The following is a 15,571-nucleotide window of genomic DNA, read 5'->3' on the forward strand; positions in this document are numbered from 1 at the left end:
TTTGTTTTTGGGATGTACAAGTACCTGACCACGTCCATGTTTTTGTTATATGTTTTTTATTTGTATCCATCTGAGCCTTTTTAAACTGATTTTTATAGTTTGTTCTTATGTTGTACTGTTACATCACTGTTACAGGTTAGTGGAGGGTTGGCGCCTTCAAACGAGTTTAACCCCGCCACATTCTGTATGTGCCTGGCCCAAGTCAGGAGCCTGTATATTTATTTTTCGTTCATTATTTTGTACATAAATTAGGCCGTTAGTTTTCTCGTTTAAATTGTATTACATTTATCATTTCGGGGCCTTTTGTAGCTAACTATGCGATATGGGCTTGCTCATTGTTGAAGGCCGTATGGTGACCAGTAGCTGTTAATTGCTGCGTCATTTGGTTTTTGTGGAGAGTTGTCTCATCGGCAATCATACCACATCTTCTTATTTTTTATATATACAATTGATATTTATAGACAAGACAGGGGTCTTTTGTGTATGCTTGTTTCAGCGTAGCTATTTTGACTAATAAATAGTGTTATTTCAATTAAAATCTAAATGAAGATATATATTAAGTTACTACTGTAACACAAACAATATTGCTTATGCAATCGAAGTTACAAATCAATAGAAATTTTCAGGGAAATAGAAAAAAAGAATAGTTTACATAGAAATATGATTTTAGAACATAAAATATTTACTACGTGAAATAATGTCTGAGTAGCAAGTGATTAAGGTCCCAGAAGACCTGCGTTCACATGTTAACATGTTGAATTGCCCTAAATGTATACTCGATATATGTGGTAAACAATAACTGATGAATACATAACATGAAAATCATATTATGTGTCATTGTATGTCTTTTAATAACATTGGTTATGCTGTTGGGTTGACGTCATTTTGAGCGTATTGATATCGATAATCCAAGTAATCCAGACGCTGAACTACGTGGAAATCAGTAAGAACAAGTTCTTTTTATTATTATTTAATTCTTTACCTTTGCTTATTGTATTGACAATATCAGGTGACATATTCCTCTGTTTCTTTTTCCCTACTTTTAATATTTTTCTTCAACTTAATTTTGTACGGCTGTTTTCTCGGAGCCAATTAATGGTAAAATGTAAGGTCAAATCACACGAAACTTTAATGGTATGTTCCCTGTCATATGCCAAAGTGGTAGGTGTTTTCAGAATTTTGAAAATAGTCACCGTTACCATGGAAACGGCAAAAATCCAAAAACTTTCAAATGCTCCAAACTTAATGAAATTTAATAAAAAATGATAACTGGCATATGTAGATGTGCCATTTAGCTTTGGAAGTTTTAAAATGGCTGCCGTTACCATGGAAAAAGCAAAATATCCAAAAATTTCAAAATGCTCTAAACTTAATGAAACTTATTTAACTTGTTAATTGGCATGTATAGATGCAAACTTTGACTTGGGGATTTCCAAAATTGTTGTTGTCATGGTAACGGCATAAATGTTTTGAAAATTTACAGAGAGATGAATTATCCATTCATATATGTGGATTTAAAATTTTGGAAATTGCTGCCGCTTAGTGGCAATGGGGGAAGGGTGACATCTGCTATTGCTTGCAATAGCAATTCTAGTTTTATTTTGCTTTTTTGAAGTAAATGGAATCTATCCTTCAACTTAAAATTTCAGAACCTAAATTGTATGTCCTGTCAAATTGTCCAGATGTTTAACATCAACAAAGTTAACAGTCTGTTTCCCATACAAAATGAAACATATATTGGAAAGTTATGGAAACATAATTATATTTATACAGGTTTTCCCTGGTTTGTACAAGAACAAATTATGAACATCACTTTGTCTAATACTGTTTAAAAATGATCTTTATTAGTCCAGAGATTTGTTTTCCAGTTCTCATTTGTAAGTCGTTTCAGGACTGCTGAACGTAATTCAACGTTGCCCGTGTTCACCACTGATTATAAAGATAAAAAGAAAGGAGTTTGCATTGACAAGTTTTTTTTTTATATTTCTAAAATCAGAAGTCATCACATATCAATACAATACACTTGAAATAAATAACTAGCATTCAAGAACTAGCAAGTTGTTTTTATCAATCTGTCTCCTATTATACACATAATGCACATATTAGATACAACATAAATCTTGGCATGCTACGCAATAGATATATAAAAATAAAAAAGGTAAAACATATAATTGAAAAGATAGAATGAACATAACATCATTTGCAATTTTTACAGTGTAATATGTTTGGGCTCTATATGGATGATCAAACGGTAATAGCAAGGGTAAAATATAAGGTAAAGCTGCGCGTCTGACACGCAAAAGATTGGTCAGGATGGACTCAAACAGAAGCTAAAAGTGTATGTCCCAAACCAGTGTTTATTTGAAAAGATAGCAGAAAGTGATAATTTGTTTCTCAATCATCACAAGGACAGGTTAGGAAGACTTCTAAATCATGAAAGGAATAGGTTAAAACTAAACAAGTCCATTCTTAAGCGAGCATGAAGTACGTTCCCAAAAATATAAACTATATAATGATTTATTGGGATATCATCATTGTGTTGCGAATTTGATTATCGAACAATGACAAAGATTCACGTTTTCTGATTTCAGGGGGATATGAGTGTCTTTCCCATTATCTTGGAACAGAAAACATCACAACGGGAAATATGTCAAAGAGACATCTACCCGACCAAAGAGCTGAAAACAGCCAACGGCCACAAATGGGTTTTAGAAGCAGCGATAAAATCTCGCACCCGGAGGCGGGCTTCAGCTGGCCCCTTAATAAAAATGTGTACTGTATCAGCGAAATGGACGCCACACCATGAACTCTGAACCATACAAATGAACCAAAATGAATAAAAAAAAACATAATACTAACAAAGGCTTGATGTTTTTGACTTGGGACAGGCGCACCCATGCAGCAGGGTTATATATATTTTGTGAGATTTTAACACCTCCCCCTTTACCTGTGGCCAATGTGGAATAAACAAATACATATTATAAGTCAGTTCGAGTCCGATATGTGAACCTGTGATGATAATTTTAATCTAAATGAAATGTTAGTGCAAGTTGGTTAATTGGTCGAGTTTGTACAAATTAGACACGCTTGTGTAAAGTCGGACGCGTTGGTGGAAAGTTAGAAAAGTATGTTTTGGTCAATTTGGTGATGGAATGAGTTTATAGGGACTTTCGATGCTTATATTTGAAAAACGTTTTCTGAAATTCAAGCTCATAGGAAACCAAGAAGGTCTACCACCGACAAATGCAATCTCATTAAAGAAAATTATCATTTATACATACTGACATATTTCAACGAATGCCAGTTTTAATCATAAGTTTTAATTTTAAAAAGGTCTTTGTAATCCACATTAAACGATACAACATAACTATCAAAATACAAGTTTGTGTATCCTTTTTGCTCTCTTTCTCAGAATGAAAATACATTAGATTTGCAAAGCGACGTGGAAAAAAATTAGTCTCAAGTTGATATGTATTTTGAAATGAGACCCTGTTTATATATAGTTTTTCGTTATACTTTAATCAATAAAGGGACATCGAGAAACTACCAAAACGCGATCAATGCCAATACAGTCATTATGAGGCAGTTTTCAACTTTAGAAATTGAATATACTTCTAAAAACAAAGATATAAATATAAAAAAAATAAATATAAAAAGTAAAATAACAAAAATACCGAGCTCCATGCAAAATTTCAAAACGGAAATGGACAAATCAAAAGCTCAAACACATCAAACGAATGGAAAACAACTGTCATATCCCTGACATGGAAAAATATTTCATTTTGTAGATAATGGTGCTTTAAACCTGGTTTTCTAACAAGATAAACCTCTCACTTGTATGACAGCTGTATAATAATTTGTGAGCAAAACAAACAGACATAATAGGTAAAAATGTCAAAAATAGGGGTCTCCATAATTGTGTTATAATCTAAATCACAATAAAAACAAACAAATATGTCAACAAAGAAAAACAAAATGACATAAAGACAAAATGACATAAAGACAAAACACATAAGCAAAAATGAAAGACAAGAATACAAAATATGACCATATCACAATAACACAATGTCTTATACGTTAAATCTATAACATTGTATGATGTCAAACCGAGTCCGCATTCCTTTCTATGTTAATATATTTTGCTTTCGAACAAAATCAATCATTTCAAACTATAAAAGTAAGGACATGAAAAACGATTGCCAATGAGTCAACTATCTTCACGTTCCCAATAAAATTAAAAGTAAGCAGCTATAGGTCACTTTTTTCAAACATCGATTTCATCATAAAGAGAGCTCATGTATCTCGATGTGTAATTTTCCACGCCCTTATTTTCAGTATCTTGAAAATTATCCAGTTCATATTGTTCATTGGTAACCTGTTGGTATCCGGTTTCTGGGATGGCATATACATTCGGCGTAGTATCAAATGCTGGAGCTGTATGATATCTGCAATGTATTACATTTGTTGTTCATAAAACAAAACAAAAATAAAGAATTCGACCAAGACAACACAAAACAAATTGATAATCACTGCTGTCAGATATCGTCAATAAAAAAGAATAAACAAATTAGAAACTGTAAAAGCAGAACATTTATGGTCGTTTTGAGTTAATATAATCTTAACTGTTTGAAGTAAATCAAAAAAGTGTTTTATCATGTTTATTAAAAAAAATACTCTCTTCGGTTTCACGTTTGTATCTTAAAAGTATAGTAAAGAAACGGATTTTGCTCGACATCGTTATTGCAGTTTGGTTTTCTAAAAATATTAATTGGTCATTTCAATTTTTCCAGTATTTGGCAAGCATGGTATTTTTGTACCTTTACTAAAAGTTTACCTCTGGTCGTCTATTCGTTATAATGAGCGCAATCAAACGAATGTTCGATATATATATAACTACTCTTAATATCAGCACCACAATGTTAAATCTGCAAATTTGCGGAAGCACATTATTGTTCTTCCCTCGCCGGGATTCGAACTCATGCTATTGGGATATCGAGACAACACCCCCTGCACTGTGTTCATCGCTCAAGACCACACGGCCACCTAGACTGAACTTACAATTTATATATATATTAAATCCATGCATGTCCCTAAGTTTTTGTTCTTGCTGACCAATATTTATTTTTCGTCTGTTTTTCATAATCGACTATTTGAACATCCATAAACTACTGACGCCTTAATTTATGCACAACACACGCTCTTGACTTAGGACAGTGACCTGTGGGGTAAGTGAAGTTTAGCATCTTACTAAATTACTCTTTATGAAATATTTTGTCAAAGTGATGCGTGATTTGCAGGAGATATTATAATGACAATTACAATTACATGAAACAAAATAGACAAATTTAATCTTTATAATAGAATTAAAAATTATTATTACTACTCACATTGGAATTGTGGGACATCTTTCATGCGGACCAATTATATGTATTACATCTGCAATATGACATACACATAGTTAAATGTATGCTGAGGACCATTGAAAGAAAAACAAATGCATGATATTTCATGATGTAGCCTACATGTGTTCCCACAAAGATTAACAAAAAACCATATCAATGATAAAGCATCGCATTACTATTTAGAATAGTCAATCTTCAATTCAATTCTTTATTGTATTAATTGACTGATGACTGTATCACCAAGAAATACATACGACAATGAAAGATACCATAGTACACATGTGTTTGGCTAACGTTTAATCTCCGTCAAGATAGACTGACGGTGGACTTATATTGTTAGCAGATGACTTTATCTACATAACAGTTATATACCAAACACTGTATATTATTTGAAACATAGATTATGCTCTCAAAAGTTACACTTTATTGTTGGATTACAAAAATTTAAAATTTTGAGTGTACCAAATGATATTTAAATAACACTTGACGTACGCAAGGAAAATATCATACGTTTATTGTTTAGCAAAAAATACTTTAATATACTAGCAGCCCACTAACAGTGGTATCAACTTATTACTAATAATATAAATAATATTTTATAAATTTTGTAATATTTCATCGCTTTTCTGGATTAACCTTCATCAGAACACTAAATAAATATGTAGAAATGTTTAAAGCTAATCAAAATGAGGAAACCAAACATGAATAGTCAACATTGTGGGAAGGAGTTGGATCCTTCGTTTTTGAGTATTTTCTTGATCAAAATGAAATTTTAGAAGACTAAGTTATAAATTATATCTGTACCGAGCACTGGCTACTGATTTGAATTGCAGTATACTGAGGTAGTCCATCTAAGAAAATATATAAAATATTAAAAGAAACATACTTTTACGTCGTATCCCTTTCGACACGATTACTGTTCCAGCTGTACTCAAAATGAATATCCCAATGGCAATAATAGAAAACACCACTATACGTAAATCGTAAGAAGTTGTCAAAGCTAAACAAAGAATCATAATAATGAGAATGAAATCAACAAAAATAAATAAAAAAAATAAATCGAAATTTGAAAAATTATAATATATCGAATCGTCAGTAAAATAGAACAATACAACAAAAACCTTATATCTGAATTAGATCAAAAACTTTTAATTTATAACAAAACTGCTGATGCAGGTGCAGAATGACAAACATATGAATTACATTTTGTGTTATCATAGAACTAATATCCATAGTAGAGTAGGTTTGAAATAATAAATTCAGTTTATAATGCAAAATTCAATGCGTAATTTTACATGTGTATTTTTGTAATTATATTACATTGTATGACTGATTTATCATATACTCATTTCACTGACTAAGTAGACATGTGTTCCATGGTATCATGTATATGGACAAATAGCGTGCAAATCAATTACAATGTGTCATTGCCGAGCTATTTTGCTATTTTGACTACTTCAATGAGGGATTTCTATAATTTGATCAGTATTTCATCGAATTGCCTTCGACGGAAACGTGTATATAGAAATAAAGAAATGAGGTATGATTACCAATGAGACAACTATCCACCATAGTTTAAACAAAGCAGATGTAAGCATTTATAGGCAACCTCGTGGCTCTCAACATTGAGAAAAACCCACACCGCGCAGTCTGCAAGAAAAGGTTCTAACATGAATAATATGAAACAACCCAACCGAAAAAACTAGCGGTAAAGTTTCCATCAGAACAATCAACGAAAAACAGACATAACATACACGTTTCAACGACAACCATTAAACGACAAGCTCCCGACCCGGGACAGGCACACAACACAAAGAATGTGGCGGGGACAAACACGTCTGCTAGCGCCCAACCTACACCCAACCTTAGACAGCGGTGTAACAACACGAACAAGAACAAACTATAAAATCAGTTGAAAAAGGCTTAACTCATCTGATCGACAAAAAGCAGAAAACATCAAACACAAACACAGACCGAATTTGGTAGGGTATCCATCAATCCCTCATCCCCAACAACAAAAATGTCACCTAGCACAGAGCCAGGAAAACTCGCAGTTACTGACAGCTAGTTCAAAACCAATAACAAATCATTAAAAATAATCATGTATCTAAGATTAAAATATCATCAGTACATATCCAACATCAAATGAATTTAGTGTACATACGTCATTAATAGTCATAGAGAAACATAACCTTGCATTTTGCGCAATGGCAAAATAAAGGATGAACAGATTGTTGTACTGTTAAAGAAGTGCATATGTGTATAAAAAAACATTTGTATGATTGCTAATAATATAATTTACACACAATGGATTCGATTTTAAACATTTATACACACCAAATGTTTCATTTGAAGAATACGACATATCTTACCTTGTGTACCTAATTCATTCACGTCAAAGAAGAGTCTTGTTTCACCAAATGTATTTGTGATAAGTAGAACGTATTCACCAACTAAAGATGATCTGATTGACAAATTAGCAATAAATCCATCACATTCAATGCTTTTATTATAAAGAATAAGTTCAATTTTCTTTCTATCTAGCGTTTGCAACCGGTCTGTCGAATTTGTAAGTGTCTGGTTTGATTGCTGCCAAGTAAGAAGCACCTCGGTAGTAGAGTAAAATGTAGCAGAAAGGGTTTGTTGTCCCCGAATTACGCTCGACGAGATTATCACTGGAGAAGCTCAAATAAAAGAAAACCAAAACGCTGTATATAATTTAGTTACATTAGAATTGTTGCAAAATTGATCGATATTCAATAACTTTGCAAGCTAAGTAGTTAAAGTGTTCATCACATACATACTTTTATGATTACTTTATGTAAACAACTACAGTATTTTTTCTCATGTAATTGTAATTTTTTTTTTCAATTTTTTTATTTTTTATGTTTGTGTATTTATTATTTTTTTTCTATTAAACATAAGTTTTTGATCAAGCTAATAATTTTCGCACAACGTTCTTTATCGATATCGTAAACTTATTAAGATCAAATACAAAGTACGTCTCTGCTTTAAGATACACAAACATTGATTCTATGTAACTTATGACATCACGGCTATGAAAATATTGATATGGCGCTCTTTATTAATTTTTCCCAGATTGATTATCTACATTAAAGAATGTAAAAAAAAGTTTTGGTCAAACATACAAAGTTGCGACTTGATGTGCCAAACATTCTCTCCATACATGTATCTGTTTTTCTTATTATAACGGTTTCTAATTTATTTAGTTGTAGACCAAATAACAAGGAAGTCAATTGGAAAAGTCTTTTTGAGTTGAGCATTATGGCCGGCATTTATGCAATGAATTTAAATAAAAAAGATTATCTTCATTACAGAGTAATAGTAGCTTTACGTAAAACAAAATAACCAGTGTGTGGCTTAAGTCAATTTTCCACCAAATGATTTTCAAGGTATAAGATATATGTAAAAAAGTCTAATGTTAAAAGGTCACGGTGACTGACCTTGACTTTTTTTTAAACTTTACCGTAACCGGAGATCGTTAACACGATTTTGCGCTGCTCTTTCTCTTAAGCATTGATTATTACAAATTGTTTCCATCAGTATATTATAGAGCAGTATTAGGGACCCTTTCCCTCTTCGATTTTCCCATTCTTGTTTCGGTTTATGTGCTTAATCCATAACAAAGTTTGGCCTTCGGGGAAAATAGATGATAACAGTTGGTCTGAGAGGGTTGTTTCAAAATACTCTGGATTCATTTATTATCATGGATTAAGGAAAACTTACATGTCTGTGGATATTTGATTTGTGGTTTTCCAAACGTCTGCATACAAACCTATAGAAAATTTGTCATTCGTTGAACATTTAATATTTTAGTTCACCTTTACACACGAAATCCACGTAAATCGGTCTCCAACGAATCATAATGACTCCACAGTAGATTGTCTTTATCCGATAATTTACACATAGTTACACGTCAAGGTTTTTTCAAATAAAAGTACGTTACACATTAATGTTATAAACGATATCATAAAATAAAATGATATCGCAGACCTACCATTAACCACAAGAACAATAGTCTTATTTGCAACTAGAGTTGTATCTCCATATTTATTCCATGCAGCACACATGTATGCTCCGGCATTCTGGTAACTACACGTTTCAACCTCTAAAGTTGATTTCATTTCTTGCACTGATCCATTTAAACTGCGAACAATAGTCCCATTAAAATAGTGTATCCATGGGTTAAACCCGTACACAGGGAGTCCTGTATCAATATTACACGACAATGTAACTGATGAATTGTTGCATGTAACTGTTTCTTCAGACTTTATAATCGGTGGACCTGTAAAAGAATGCTTGATAAGAAAAAACATGGAAACAATTCCGTACAGGTTATGAATTACCTGATTACTAAAATACTAAGTAGATGAATACATATTTTTGTATTCTTCTTTAACAGCATACGCCAAGTATTTTTTTTCAGAGAGGAAGGTTAACAATTTTGCATGGTATGAAAAATACATAAATACTTGTTAAAGGTATTAATTATTTATAAAACCAGGTACATTATATCATCAAAGCGTTAAAGAAATTAAATACACTACATTAGTAAAAGGACTGTTTTGTATCATAGTGAAAACAACTGTTATACTAGAGAAATATTACTACTATAGGAGAACAACAATATATGATAAACGAAAGGCAAGAGACACCAACGGGAAGTGTATGCGATAAATGTATAATATCAATGTGTTTCTTAAATACTCAAAACAATACCTGATTATCACATTAAACTATTTTGCATACGCTAAACTGACTGAATGGTCAACACTGACTTGTTTTGAAGCTTTCCTTGTATTTGTTTTGAAATATTTTACCTATGTAGTGGGTATCTATTCTATAGTTTCGTCTAATAAATTATGACAACTTAGCATTTATTGTGACATCTCACTGATTGCATACCCTACATGAGAAACACGACGGGTGCTCCTAGAGGACCAAAATATGTCAATCCTCTCAGAGCACCAGAGACCTGCAATTTTAATGGAGTTCGTGTTCCTAAGACTTTGGTTTTCTATGTAGTGTTCTAACGAATAGTGTTTGCCTTTTCGGATGTTTCTCTTCTTCTTGGCCATGGTTTTGTATTTATTAGAATTATAGCAGTTGAGACATTGAGACATATAATGTCGTCACAAAATTTGTATAACTTTATATGACAAAAAAAAAGTTTCCAACTTTCAAAAATGTTTTATCGCAAACCGTATCATATACAATCAGTGAAGCAGTTTTATTTGCAAAGGTTATATTGCCATCATATCTATTATATTCTCCACATGTATAATATCCGGTATTATCACGACTAGAGTAAGAGAACAACAAGCTCCCGACCAAGACAGGCACACAAAGAATGTGACGGGGCTAAACACGTCTGCGAGCGCCCCCTCCCCCACCCCACCCCACCCCCCAAACCGGGGGGTAGAGGGGAAACAACACAACACAAGAACAAACTATAAAAATCATTTGAAAAGGGCTTAACTCATCAGATCGACAAAAAACAGAAAACATCAAAACAAAAACACTGACCAGACGTGTCAAGTTATCCATCAATCCCTCATTCACAAAAAAAAGGACACCTACATGTAGCACAAATCAAGGAGAACTCGCAGTTACTGACAGCGAGTTCAAGGCCAATAACATCTACTAAGAAATAATCAGTTATCTTAGACTAAAATATAAATCAGTACATATCCAACATCCAATGGATTTAGCGTAAAGACGTCATTGATATTCAGAAAAAAAACAGGACATTGTGCAATGGCAAAATAAAGGATCCACAGAATGTAGTACCATTAACGTGCATATGTGTATAATAAAACCATTAGTGTGATTGCTTATAATATAATTTACACATAAGGGATTCCATTTCATACATTAATCCGCACCAAATGTCTTATTTGAACAATATGACATATCTTACCTTGTGTACTTAATTTATTCACTTCAAAAAAGAGACTTGTTTCACCATATGTATTTTGGATAAGTAAAACGTACTCCCCAACTAAAGATGATCTGATTGACAAATTAGCAATAAATCCATCACACTCAATGTTTTTATTATAAAGAATAAGTTCAATCTTCTTTCTATCTAGCGTTTGCAACCAGTCTGTTGAATTGGTAAGTGTCTGGTTTGATTGCTGCCATGTTAGAAGTACCTCTGTAGTGGAGTAAAATGTCGCAGAAAGGATTGTTTGTTGTTCCCGAATTACGCCCGACGAGATTATCACTGGAGAAGCTCAAATAAAAGAAAACCAAAACGGTGTATATAATCTAGTTACATTGGAATTGTTTCAAAATTGATCGATGTTCAATAACTTTGTAAGCCAAGTAGTTAAAGTGTTCATCACGTCCATACTTTTATGATTACTTTATGTAAACAGCTATAGTATTTTTTCTCATGCAATTGTGATTTTTTTTATTTTTTTTATTTTGTATGTTTGTGTATGTATTAATTTTTTTCTGTTGAACATACGTTTTTCATAAAGCTAATAATTTTTTGCACATCGTTCATTCATGGATATTTTAAATTTACCAAGATCAAGTATAAAGGAAGTCTCTGCTTTGAGATACACAAACATTTAATTTAGGTAACTTATGAAATCATGGCTATGAAAATATTAAAATGCAGATTGCTCGGATAGTGTTGGCGCTCTTTCGTTTTTTTGCCAATTATTGATTATCTACCTTAAAGACTGCATACACGTTGTGGTCAAACATGTAAAGCTACGACTTGATGTGCCAAACATTTTCCCTATATAAGTTTCTCTTAATATAACGGTTTCCAATTGATTTAGTTGAAGGACACACACCAAGGAAGTCAATTAAACAAGTCCTTTTGAGTAAGAGCATTATGACCGGTATTTATGCAATGATTTCTAAATGAGGATTATTTCCATTACAGAGTGATTGTATCTTTATGTAAAAAAAAATAACCAGTTTGTGGCTTAATTCAATCATGGAAGTATTATATTGACAGAAACTACAACGAATAATTAGCACTTATTTATAACCTAGGTAGCACTTTAGAAAAGATATGGAAACTGTCTTATTAGTACATTGTCGTTAATTTCTTTTGTGACTACCTGCGATGCTGCGGTCATAAATTGACCAGAGATATTTCTTATCAATCACGTGGTTTTTATCAAGAAACGTTAGCGTCAATACCTGTCGTCAGAAAACACCTTTGCTCATTTTAATGGCGTCGGTTGACCTTTATGCATAAACAACTTATTTAACCAAATCGACTGATGCATAAAAAATGAAAATCGGCCCAGAATTAATTATTCTACAACGTTTTAAAATTGTTAGTGTCATAATTTCATTTCTTCAGGGATTAAGTTAAAACTGTCATAAGGGTGTGTTCCGGTTATTGCCGGGTAACGAAATTTTTCTTAATAAATATATGTATACATTGTGACGAACCGATTATTGTACATGGTAAAGGACCTGGATAATCCTGGATAGTAGAAATGTTCAGTTCTAAATGTGAAAATATATCGATCAAGAACTATATACATGTAAACACACTGGGGCTCAGCAGAAATATTCGAATACCAACAACTAATGATCTTACCTTGGATTAAAACCGAAGCATTATATTTCTTACATCTATTAGAAATATCTTTTATTTTTTTATTTTGATCAGAACAGTTAAAAGACAATCGTCTTAAATGTGCATAAAATGTATGCCAATGGAGTTAAATAAACAGTAATTAAGCACAACTTGTGATATATCTTTAGAAAGGGCAGTTTCTTACCAATAAATAAATCAATAAAAATGGTGTATTTATTCAATTAATATGCTACAAATTTCATCGCCAATGTGTTTTTATTCTAGAATTAATGATGTCTCGCACAAATCCATCAATCTATCATGATGATGGAAATTTTTAACGACCTTGACTGGCTATACAGCCCTCTCACGATGATGGAAGTTTTTACCGACCTTGACTGGCTATACAGCCCTCGCACGGTCAGCACACACAGGCAGAAATAGGGTAACGGAATATGTCGAGGTTTACCGATTGCTGTTTCCTTAGAATTTACCACAACTTTCGATTTCTTCGTTTATTTCCGTAATCACGAAAGCAACCGAGAATGACAATATTGTAGGACGCCAAACGCTGGCGTGTAAATAACGTGTCCTGTTTCAAATTAATCAACATGTCATTAACTTGCGCGCGGCATCACAGATGAAACGTCCGGTCGTAGTAGTTCCTGTCAATATAATACTCCCATGATTTAATGATCAGTCAAATTTCCACCAAATGCTTTTCTCTACTTGTTAAGGTATAAGATATATTTGAAAAAGTCAAATGTAAAACGATCATGGTGATTGACCTTAACTTTTAAAGTTGACCTTAACCGGAGATAGTTAACATGATTGCATTTGATCTGACAGGGTTGTTTCAAAATAGGTTGTATCTGCCCGATAATTCAAACCTAATTTTACCTCTAGATTTTTATACATTGAAGTAAGATGTACCTGAATGTAGTTAAAGAGATAATTGACTAAAACAATATCGCAGACCTACCATTAACAACAAGAACAATAGTCTTATTTGCAACTTGAGCTGTATCTCCAAATTTATTCCATGCAGCACACATGTATTCCCCGGCATTCTGGTAACTACACGTTTCAAGCTCTAAAATCGACTTCATTTCTTGCACGGATCCATTTAAACTTCGAATAAATGTTCCATTAAAATAGTGTATCCATGGGTTAAACCCGTATACAGGGAGTCCTGTATCAATATTACACGACAATGCAACTGATAAATTGTTGCATGTAACTGTTTCTTCAGACTTTATAATCGGTGGACCTGAAAAAACTTCTTGATAAGAAAGAACATGGATATAAATCCGTACCGGTTATGAATTACCTGATTACTGAAATACTATGTAGATGAATACACAGACAATATCAATTGCTTTTTTCAATATCACATCCGTAACAACCCGAGACACGAATATAATCACGAGAGCTCTTCACGTGGGATTATATTGGTTCAAGAATGTTACAGTGTGTGATATTGAAAAACACATATCGTAAACACTTTATTATATACATGTTCTTTGTCAGTCTTGTATTATTTTTAATTTTAGTTTCTTGTGTACAATTTGGAGTTTAGTATGGCGTTCATTATCACTGAACTAGTATATATATTTGTTTAGGGGCCAGCTGAAGGACGCCTCCGGGTGCGGGAATTTCTCGCTGCATTGAAGACCTGTTGGTGACCTTCTGCTGTTGTCTGTTCTATGGTCGGGTTGTTGTCTCATTTACACATTCCCCATTTCCATTCTCAATTTTATCTTGAAGCACAACTTATCTCCCTTATGTATTTTTCATGACTCATGACTTTATACATATTAGGGTTTGATAAATCTTTTGTAAGCGTGACTGATATCGATTACGTGACGTCATACAGATAAGGGGTTTGATATAGCCTTTGCAAGCGTGACTGATATCGATAGAATAAATTGCATTACACATATGATTACCTATATTTAATACTAAGTATATTATACATATTTTTGCATACTTCTTAAACAGCATACGCCAAGTATTTTGTTCCGAGAGAAAGATAAACAATTAATAATGGTATGATATATACATTTGTACTTGTGAAAGGTTTTATTTATTTGTCAAACCAGGCACCTTATATTATCAAAGCGTTAAAGAAATAAAATACACTACAAAGGTAGAAGGTATGTTTTGTATCATGTTGAAAATAACAGTTATACTAGAAAAACATTACTACTATTGGAGAAAAACAATAAATGATATACGAAAGACAAAATATACCAGCAGGATATATATGCATGCAATGTATAATATCAGTGTGTTTCTTTGATAAACAAAAACATTACCTGAATATCAAATTAGATTATTTTTCAGACACTAAACTGACAGAATGGTCAACATTGACGTGCATACTACAATTTAATTTGAAGCTTTCCCTGTGCTTATTTCGAATTATTGTACCATTGTAGTAGGCATTTATTCTAAAGTTTCGTCTAATAAATTAAAACAACTTAGCATTTATTGCGACATATCACTGATTACATGAGAAACACTACGAGTGCCCCTAAAGGACCAGGATATGCTAACCCGTTCAGAGCACCAAAAACCCGCCATTTTGATAGGA

At 32.7% G+C, this 15,571-nt stretch overlaps 1 protein-coding gene across 5 annotated transcripts in view; it reads right to left on the reverse strand.

Annotated features, from left to right (window-relative positions):
- Window positions 1–1,956: 1,956 nt before the first annotated feature.
- LOC127718185 (titin-like) overlaps window positions 1,957–15,571 on the reverse strand; it is a 29,856-nt gene continuing 16,241 nt past the window's right edge. For 2 of the 5 annotated variants that reach the window (XM_052224148.1, XM_052224149.1), the window contains 7 exons: window positions 13,958–14,245; window positions 11,344–11,658; window positions 9,421–9,708; window positions 7,775–8,086; window positions 6,289–6,402; window positions 5,388–5,436; window positions 1,957–4,445 (listed from right to left, as the gene is read on the reverse strand). In XM_052224148.1, coding sequence (XP_052080108.1) covers window positions 4,265–4,445; window positions 5,388–5,436; window positions 6,289–6,402; window positions 7,775–8,086; window positions 9,421–9,708; window positions 11,344–11,658; window positions 13,958–14,245 — 1,547 coding nt within the window. In that variant the 3' untranslated portion in view covers window positions 1,957–4,264. Of the gene's footprint in view, window positions 4,446–5,387; window positions 5,437–6,288; window positions 6,403–7,774; window positions 8,087–9,420; window positions 9,709–11,343; window positions 13,163–13,957; window positions 14,246–15,571 lie in introns of those variants that run through there. The other 3 variants (XM_052224153.1, XM_052224150.1, XM_052224151.1) reach the window with 3 other exon arrangements.

Source organism: Mytilus californianus, unplaced genomic scaffold, assembly GCF_021869535.1.
Source record: "Mytilus californianus isolate M0D057914Y unplaced genomic scaffold, xbMytCali1.0.p SCAF_10, whole genome shotgun sequence".
Lineage (NCBI taxonomy): Eukaryota > Metazoa > Mollusca > Bivalvia > Mytilida > Mytilidae > Mytilus > Mytilus californianus.